Raw genomic sequence first — 10,075 nt, forward strand, 5'->3', positions numbered from 1 at the left:
TCTTTGCCTAATTTGCAGAATTTCATAAAAGGGAGCTGTCACATTGTCCTAGTTTTTTTTTATTGTCTTTTCCTTTTTGAGTTAGAAGTGACCATACTTGTAGGAGTGGGAGGATAAGCATAGCTGAAGCTCTATCCTGGCTGACAGGTCGTTGCGGAAGCGACTTGTTGATCACAGCCAACCATAAAGCAAACCCTAGTTTGTTGTAGCATAACTTAAAAATGAACATCATGCTGTGACTAAGAAGCCTTGAAACGAGTCATTTCTAAATTAAGACCATAGACAAGTTAGCCGAAAGTTTACAGAGAAAATACATCAACTGAGATGTAGACTAATTCTCGCATCGATTTCCATAAAATATCACTTTTTTTTTTATTTTCCTTTTTTTATTTTTTTTTTAACGAGGCATGTCTTCCCCTTCTGGCCATGAGGAATACTGCAGCTTTAACGCACTTCCACATTGGCTTCACTTTTGAAACTAAGAAGCTACGTCCTATTATTATTTAATACAGACACGTAGTTGGAAGTTTAAAACAAGTTAATCTTTATAGTTAAAAAATCAATTAGTGTTAACAACACTAAGCACGTCACCCTACGTAGTGTATAAGTTAGAGTTTGAATTTTTCCACAACCTTATTTAAATTGAAATATGTAACTTTAGATACTAATATCCTAACTGCGAAATCTTTTTTGCTTAGACATCATCAAACATTATTTGTTTAAAAAAAAAAAATGAAGAAACTTTCCTTTAAACTGACAAGTATCTCTCAAATAGGACTGCTTCTTCATGCAGTTGATAAACGATCACCATTGACAGAGCACATCAGCATCCACACTCTTATGCCACAGTGTTACATGCTGCAGCAAACTGGTAAAAGAACACATACAGTATGATGTGCCTCACAAACAAGGGTTCATGTCGATTGTCTTCCTGTTTTTATCATCTTCATTTAGAAAATACAAAATCCATACGAGATTTAGACTCTTTAATCTAACATAAAAATAGAAACATTATAGCTGCTTTCATTATAAGAATCAGGTCTCAATGAGCCGTGTGCATGACGATCACTGTGTACAGATGCCATTCTTCCATGTTTACTTCACGTTTCTTAGCAACAAAGAACAACATAGGGCAGAAAGTACAAAAGGCTGAGAGCTGGAGACTGTTTCTAAGGTAAGGTTAATTATTTTTTCTCTCTAGATTTCTTCTTGGCAGTATTAAAAACCATACATTTCATTGTTTAATCTAAAATTAAACTTCTTCTTTGGAAGCAAATTAAGTTTGACCTTTCTCTGTCTAGAAAGAAAGGTTTTTAGACTTCTTCATCACAACTTTGCGATGACCTGATGCCTTTAGTACAGAAGTTGTTCTGAATTTCTTTGTCATCTCCTCATAACGAGACTTTTATGTAAGAGGTCTCCTTTTATTCCTTCAAATTTAGAGACGACACTCGGCTGTGATTTGACGACATGTCTGCAACACCGAGCCTAGACTCCCGGGGTTCAACAGGAGAGCGGAGCCGTGGTCAAACTAATCATGTCCCATTCCACGCTGAGTTTACCAAGAGGCTGACGACAAGCAGTCCGCGCTTTGGGGCCTTGAGTCATCATTCCTTCTTCTCCCGACACAACCCTCATCCACACAGGGTGAGACATCTTCAAGGTGAGCAGCAGCCAACTGGGCAACAAATCATTTTCTTAACATTTATGAAATTTAATTTCTTTTTTTACTGCAAGATGTTTTGACACTTGAATCACACGTTTTCCCTCAATTACAGAAACTGCGTATGTGTTTACGCATTCATTGTGCAGCACAGACATCAGTGGCTGTTTTCAACCTTTACTGCTAATTTCTCTGAGGAAATAAACTCAGCATTTAATTTAAGTTCCGATCTATCTACAATTTCCAAACATTTATTTATGTACAATGCAGATGATGTTTTTTTAATTTGAACTGTAATCACTTAGAAAGTAAGCGATTCCATTTTCATTTCCTCTGTTTTGTTGATGGAGCTGCAATTATATTTGACATTCCATTTCAAAATGTAAAGATATTTCACAGCTCTATATCGTGGAGGATTCAGGTCACATTTTTGGGATGGGTTTATCCAGCACTGTTTGCGTCCCTGCTCATTTCCCCTCCAAATAACTCAAGCAATATTATTTAATTAACCGTTTTTGGTAATCAGACGGTTATCAGAAAACACCTTGAGAATTTCAGCTCAGTCCAGAAGACACTTGACTTTTCATGGTTTTTGTCTCTCCTCTTCAGGACGTCATTTAGCTCATTTTACAATCGACAATAATCATGTCGAAGGCAAGACGTAATTCACGTCTGGGCAACATTAAAAGCCGAGCTTAAAATGCTACATTGCTTTCAAAATAAAGTCATTAATAAGAGCCTTACTCTGACATTAGAAGCAACCCTCTCTGAGTGGATTCAGAATTTCCAAGTCAAGTGAAATATTTCAGAAGCAGCTGCGTACCTGGAATAGCAGTAAGGTTAATAAAAGAGATGAAAAGTAGGTTTCATCTCAGTTTCATTTTGAGTCTCAGCAGAACTTTTCACTTTGTTTCCTCAGGGCATTTCCTATTATTGTCCCACACTCACGCCTATACCTCGTATGTGTGTGTCTGTGTGGGTGCTGAACTGTTAATATAAGGCCTTTTCTTTCCTCCCCCAGGACTCAACGGTCGGCCCGTTTGCATGGTGCGAGATGATTGGTATGTCACCTCATCGCTATTTCCCCATCCACTTCTCAAGAGCCACGTCCACAGGAAAACAACGGATACATCTGTTGCTTTCCCGCTCGCTAAGAGCCTTTATGGAGTCAGTGTTAATAAAGACAGATCAGGTATGCAGCCGAACTTTTTCCTCAATCTCTTTTAAGAGAACTCGCATTTGTCTTCAGAATAATAGGAGACACATTTTTGTTTTTTCACAACGCTGTTTTCAGAAGCCTGGAGAGATGAACTTAAAGAACTCGCCACAAAAGTCACTTTGTCCTCTCAAGCACCAAAGGATAAAAAAGAGGTACATTTATGAATTAGCCTATAGTACGAGCTTGTTGGGTTATATCAATCAAACGCCTGACAGTGACTGAGGGAATATAGTTCGACATGATGTAGAGACTATACTAAACATGGCCGAAACAAGAATACACAACACCATTTCAGATATACACTTGCATGCACCATCCTTGTCAGCAGAGGCGCTGCTTGTCAACAGGCAAGGCAGGCAACTGCTTGGGGCCCCAGGCCAGTGTAGGGGGCATCCCCAAGGCCTGACAAACTTCCAACCACAGCAGTGGATCAAAATATACAAAGTCTGCAATGACCGTGGTCATGTTGCTCGTCAAGCCCTAAATTCACAGGAAAGAAACTTGAGTAAATTAACTTGGATCTTTTACCTTATTTTTCTTATTCATCATGGTCATTTTGAAATGACAGGGTGTGACAGGACAGTTTCATTTTGCATTTATTTTGAAAATACAAATGAATTAACTTAGCTCTTTTGCTTTTTTTAGGTAGTGTCAGATTATTTATAACATAATGGTGGTGAATGCTGGTTGGAGGGGCCTCCTGTGAATTTTATCCTTGGGGCCCCCAACAGGCTCTAGACTCGCCAGTGCTTGTCAGGCGAAAGACGAGTGATTTGCAAATCGAGACGGAAAAGTTTGAGTCCCAGAGGTACAAATTCATAGCGACCAAGGTTCTGAAAGGACATTGTCAGGGCCATGGGCAATGTGCCTACGGGGAAAAACCCAAGCAAAAAAAGGGCCATGGAGTATTTTAGCTGAGGCATAGAATCCCACTAATTAACCTAACCACCTTCACCCAGAGGCAGACTTTACATTTATTAAAACTACTTAAAAAAAAAGATTTTGAAATATGTATGATATTGACCGTTATGTAAAGCTTGTCACAGGGTGTTTTTTTTCATCCATCTCGGGAATTAGCTTTTGCACCTATCCCAGCGGACATAAGGTGAGAGACAGCTTAACACCTGAACAGGACACCTGTCAATCACAGAGCCGACACATTGAAATAACTTTTATCTACAGCGCGTCTGGCATCTCTTTGGCCTGTGGGAGGAAGCTACACTACCTCGAGAGAAGTCATAAAGGGGAGAACATTAAAACCCCAAACATACAGATGATACTCCAGCCTGCAGTTTCACAGAGAACCTTCTCACTTCACCAGAAGCTACTTTGTGACTTGTGCAAATTAGCATACACCACCTTATCAAGTCTAATTAGCATATGTTTGCTTCTGGCTATGTTGTCGTCAGTGCTAATAAGCATACCTTCTATTCGCTAGGCTACTTTTGGCTGCTGGCTACTTTTTTTTCCTGTTGTCTTTTAATAAAATTATATATTTATTTAAATAGAGAGATGTTTATGCATGAATCTTTTTATTGCCTTCACTCTTTCCTTACTGTATACCAAGGAACCTTGAGGCTCATAACAATCCGAAGCCACTGATTCATCATTGCACTCTGTATTGTTTGCTCCAACTGTCTGGCCTGCACTGACTTCTCATCGACTAAATCATTGGATATACATATTTATGAGGCAAACCTAAACTTAACCTGTGTCCCTCATACCTGTGTAAATGTATTCATTTGAAATATGCTGGGAGCTACAGTCTGCCTTATGACCTTTTTTTCAAATCATATTCTTGCTATCTGTCTCCAAAGAGTGTCTTTGAAAAGGAGGAGTAGGGGAATTGGGGAAAGGTGTTTCAGGTATACGCTGCTAGTGCAGCATGCAATCTGTTGCTGGAAGATCAGGTTGTAGATGCTTTGACTACTGACGTTCTGCTCTGTGACCCAGAATTGGTTTGACCTGTGCTATATGTTTTTGGAAGAAGTGAAATTAGGGGCCAAGATGTTCTGGCGGTTCTGTCGCGCCCCACATAGGAGGCTTTTCATCCAAGAAGGCGGCCTGGGTTCATATCTACTCTATCCACTTTCAAAGCCACACTGAAGTCACACTGGATCAAAAAGAGAAGTAGAGATGGTCGAAATGATTCAATTAAAATCTTCATACACTGGACATCGAAATATAAACACTGAAGTAGTTTTGAAGTGGATGTAGTGCCGCTAAAAATTAAACCCATCACAAGAGTGCTCACGAGTGTTCTTAGATTTTGTTCTTCGATCAGAATGAAACCCAGATGAGAAAGATTTGGTGAATGTCAGATTCTACATTCTAAAAAACTGCATGGGTGGGTTTTAAGAACAAATTTCTTCTAAAGAGGTTGTTTAAAAAGGGTTTTTATAACCTTTCCAGGTTAAATCAATTATTAGTTTGCCTTTGGACAGCTTAAGAGAGACATGAAATGTGGGGAGAGAGAGAGGGGGATGACAGACTTCAGGACCAGAAATTAATCCTGCTACCAGTGTGACAAGGACTGTATCCTCTGTACACGGGGCGCCTGCTCTACCAACATAGCTTAACCCACACTTCTCAAGTTCTTTACTTACTAAATAAATGAAAAAAAAAGGTTTCTTTTACAAAGATTTGATACAATTTGTCTATGTTTTTCAGGACCAACCGGAGGAAGAATTGATTCGCCGGAAGACCCAATATTCATCTGAAACTGGGAGAATCATCCCACCATCCTCCAAGTCTTATCAACGCAGATCGCATTTCCAGCGCGGGGTGTATCCTCAGCCTCTTCATGATCAAGAGCTCATGGTGAAACACTCCTTCCCTTTGTTTCTACCTCTTCCACAGTTGAAAAAGAGTCATTTGCGAAACTATAGGGGAAACCTTTGTAATATTGTTTTCCTGAGGAGAGATAGCGGGAGATCAAAATGAGCTGTCCATGATCTTTGAAATTCACAAGATTACACAGCTGTTGTCAAAGATAACACTGCAGTTGCACCGTTTGCTGGCCAGCTCACAGTGTAATCTGCTTTGTGCTCTCTTGTCAGGTGTTGGAGCTGCTTTGTCAGATCCTGCAGACAGATTCTCTGTCCACAGTCCAGCAGTGGCTTCTGCTCGCAGGCCAAAGAGGTAAAAGGTTTTCTTATTTCCAAATATTTTAAAATAGATTTTCAAAATTATGCGCAAATACAGCAGAATTGAACATGTGTTTCCCAAATGTACACATTACTTTCAGCGATGACAAAAACATTTCTCAGTGCTTCAATCTATGTGCAATATGAAAGCTAGCAGACCACAGTGTGCTAACATTAGCCTGCTAACACAACAATGCAGGCGCCAGGCAAATGCAACTCGAGCAAAGACCAATTTTGTCCGCCGCTTGCCCTTAATGGTGCTTAATTATGGTGCATTCTAATTCATAACTCCTCCGTGTGAACGCGAGTGGAGAGGGGTTGGAGGTGTGTCGCTGGAGGAGAGTGAAGGCTTCAGAATAGCGGAGGCCAAACAGCAGTTTGTTTTGGTTTCATGCTGGTGCTCAAGGGCCACATCTATCAAAAAGTTAAACATTCATCCTTTACTGTCTGTAAAAAAGTTTTAATTAATTGGTACTAAATTATTGTACTAACTCATTTTAGATTTATTTAAACTCTTAACCTAGTATTGGCTTTTTTTAAATATTTTTTTGTTTTATGTTAAAGGCTCTTTGATGTCTTTTCAAACCCTCTGATCTGATGAAATGCTGGACTTTTATTAATGTCTATTGTTGTTTTGTTTAATTATTGAATTGAAGGTCATAAAATTTTAAAATGTCATTCAGACTTTGGAGACTGGGCATCCTTGGCTGTATAATAATTGTTCTTCAGTTTCAAGTAACTTGAAGAATAATCTTCTTCACAAGTTGATCACAATGACTTTGTGAAGGAGCACATTTGCAAAAGTCATTCCATGAAACCTTAACGATATTTTTTTTCCCCTTTACAACCTAAAAGAAACCAACAGACTATCACCTCAAACATTGACTATTCATGTCAGTGACAGCTTCTTTTTTTTTACACTTTTAGATGACAATGAAGCACTTTTCAGCATACACATGAAATGAGCCGTTGTGTACCTTTTCGTCTGCAAAGTTTCACTGCCAGCTTCAACAGCTGGATGAAGCAGAAGGAGACATTTTTTTGTGCTAATGGAAGAATAGAAATAGAAATGTCGGATTGTGTATTAGAGAGAGAGAGAGAGAGAGAGAGAGAGAGAGAGAGAGAGAGAGAGAGAGAGAGAGCGGGATTGATGTGTGTGTGTGTGTGTGTGTGTGTGTGTGTGTGTGTGTGTGTGTGTGTGTGTGTGTGTGTGTGTGTGTGTGTGTGTGTGTGTGTGTGTGATAATATAATAATGATATCTTGGATTTATATAGTGCCAAGAAACCCAAGGACATATATTTTATAACACATTTAAAAACAGCAGCAGCTGACCAAAGTTCTGTACAATGCACTAAAGAAACAATATGTAAATATGACAGTTATAAAAATACATGTATTATAAGTAGTAGTAATACTAATGTAAAAATAATTTATTATTTACATTTTCATTTAAATTTTAATAGATTTTTTCCCATACTCTACAACAAATGCCAGTTTCAACATCAATTGATTATTTCTATTTCTAATATTATATTATGTTTAAATCCCTGCAGACCTGTCTGGCATCATCCATACATTTATTGTATAACTGTGATTGTTTGTATGTTTGTACATTGTGTGTTTGTTGTCTTCATGTCTTCTTCTCACTTTCTTTTTGTCCCTTTTCCCTTGTCGTGCTGATTTCCTCAAGAAAAAAAAGGAAACATTTTTCTTGTCAGATCACTTCACAAGGTTGTACATAACGGGAACGGTGAAGAGATAGGGTGACTTTGTCCACAGATAATGCTCTAATAGCACATGTAATCATCCATGTAAATTAGAGGAGGCATGCATCTGTGAAAAATTGAAATGATGAAATTGCTTCTAAATTGCATCACTCAGCCCTCCTAATGCGTTTTGGTCAGCTTGGTCTAATTAGAGTGCTGACCCTCTCCTGATTCACTAAGAGGTTTGAATCTGTAATTGAATGTAACCACTGGGAGAGTGCAATCTGCTTTGGTGGAATTCTGACCAGAAAAACAGAGAAATGCTGAAAACTTCTCCACCCTGTGTGTGATGTGGTCTGTCCTCAGAGAAAGACATGGTGATGGGGATGATCAAACAGGCTCTGGATGGGGTGGACCTCTCGGGCCAGCAGCAGGAATTTCCACGCAGTGAATCTCTGCTGACATACGGGCCATCATTCAAGAACTCGTGGAGAAAACCAGAGAGAAAAAGGTCATGATGGTTGCTTTAATCTTCACAGTGTTGCTCTGTCTAAAACATTTTGTTGTTGAGTTTGAAAACCTTTTTTTTTTTTTTTTCTAAATCTACCTCCATAGCTCATACAAAGTGAACCCAGCTTTCATCAGTGACAAACCAGGTAACTCAATCGTGTCCTTCATGTCTCCTTTGAAATTTTTTAATGCTGAAAAATCAGAAAAATCTGTGTTTGTAATTCTTCTCCCACCTGCTCTCCCATATAGCCTCCAAATGTCTCTTTTACAATAATTATTACGACAGAGTGATTTAGTTGTTCTTTTGTATGCTTTAAGGTAGAAAAACCCAAATTAACAAGAATGAACAGATCTATCTTTCTGTTGAGGCCATGCCATGTTTGCTTCTATAAGAGTTATTGGCATGTTATTGATCAAATATGGATGCTTATGTATCTATTCTCTGCTACAATTTTTGTTCCATCTCATTAATGGACCTGTAATGTTAAGTAACCCCCGTATTGTATTCGATTAATATGGGACGTACTTCTTGCCCTCTCCTGCAGAGATTATCGGAGATGCAGAGGTCCTTGAAGTCCACACTCATCACAATCATCCTCACGACGAACCATTTGAGCACACAGAGATCGCATAGAGATCACTGAATTTAATCAAGGAGATGTTTCCCATCGGCTCCTATTTTTATCCCGTCCATGATAGAAGATATCGAAGGGTTTCTTCTTTTTTTAGGTTTTCACTTTGTAGATGTTTCTTAGGAACCTGCAGGTCACAGGGGCACTTCAGTTATACAAAATACTGCAGGTCTGATAGTGTTACAAATATGTGTGGTGTGCATTTTAAAAAAAAAATCATATTTGAAACTGGGGAAAGTTCAAATACAAGATGTAACCTGTTGTTACCACCACATGTTTGACATTGGTGGGTTTCGACTGAAATGTTGTGATTTAAAAATTTTAACAGATGTTTGTGTCCTAGAAAAAAAACATTTGACTTGTCCTGTTCTTTGGTTTATTCTACAATTCTACAATTCACTTAGCAGACGCTTTTATTGAAAGCGACGTACATCAGAGAGTAAGTACAACACAAGCAAGGATCTAGAAAAAAGGGAACAATGTCAGTAAGAGCAAACGATCAGCTTTGAGTCCGATTGGACACACAGGTGCTGACAGGCATTGCACAGAGGCAAAGCACAACATTGAGGGCAGTTCTTGAGAGCTCTAATCAGTATAGAAACCATCTTATAAGTCGCCGTTATCAAACAGAAACCATCGTCATTACCATCATCATCATCAATAATATTGAGACCATCATCATTAACACTAGACACGACCGGCATTCTATCACTACTAGAAAGGCCATCGCGGTCATTTTGACTGTTTACGAATTATTTGCATATCATTTCAATAATCAATATCAAATATAAGAATAAATGGATCTGTAATGTTGTGAAAGGTATAATAAACTTCAGGACACAAATATTAAATTCTAATGAATTTGAAATTTGAATAGTTTATTGAAAACCACGGGAACAGCAGCCGGCGTTTTTTGCGAATGGGAATGATCTCTGTATCATTCTCAGGTTCAATCTCAGAGCCCGTGTCAGATGAAGTTTCGAGAGACCAGGAGACATCACTTTCCGTATCCGAACCTGCGCCTCCATCAGACTCTGCCTCATCAAGGCTTTGGAGCCTCTGTGGCAGCAATCCTCCTCCTTCCTGACATTTCGTTCTATTCTGTTCTAAATCAGATCCTAATTTACTCTATTCTGCCTTTTCAATGTTGATTAATTCAAGTGTATGTCTCCTATTCTTTCTATATGGTTTTAGGCGGG

At 38.8% G+C, this 10,075-nt stretch overlaps 1 protein-coding gene across 1 annotated transcript; it reads left to right on the plus strand.

Annotated features, from left to right (window-relative positions):
- The first annotated feature begins 867 nt into the window (after window positions 1–867).
- tbata (thymus, brain and testes associated) lies at window positions 868–9,508 on the plus strand. Its single transcript, XM_061028353.1, has 9 exons — window positions 868–1,174; window positions 1,443–1,663; window positions 2,685–2,855; window positions 2,946–3,034; window positions 5,553–5,702; window positions 5,942–6,023; window positions 8,101–8,245; window positions 8,350–8,390; window positions 8,790–9,508. The coding sequence occupies exons 2-9, from the start codon at window positions 1,471–1,473 to the stop codon at window positions 8,876–8,878; spliced, it is 960 nt and encodes a 319-aa protein (XP_060884336.1). The 5' UTR covers window positions 868–1,174; window positions 1,443–1,470; the 3' UTR covers window positions 8,879–9,508.
- Window positions 9,509–10,075: the final 567 nt, after the last annotated feature.

This window comes from Labrus mixtus, chromosome 21 (assembly GCF_963584025.1).
Source record: "Labrus mixtus chromosome 21, fLabMix1.1, whole genome shotgun sequence".
Taxonomy (NCBI): Eukaryota; Metazoa; Chordata; class Actinopteri; order Labriformes; family Labridae; genus Labrus; species Labrus mixtus.

What these genes read in the sequence shown, in the direction of transcription:
- tbata (XM_061028353.1), top strand. Translation starts at nt 1,471, where the DNA reads ATGTCTGCAACACCGAGCCTAGACTCCCGGGGTTCAACAGGAGAGCGG. An exon ending in CAGGGTGAGACATCTTCAAG is followed by an intron (nt 1,664 to 2,684) that starts GTGAGCAGCAGC and finishes TTCCTCCCCCAG; the next exon opens with GACTCAACGGTCGGCCCGTT. An exon ending in CACCAAAGGATAAAAAAGAG is followed by an intron (nt 3,035 to 5,552) that starts GTACATTTATGA and finishes TATGTTTTTCAG; the next exon opens with GACCAACCGGAGGAAGAATT.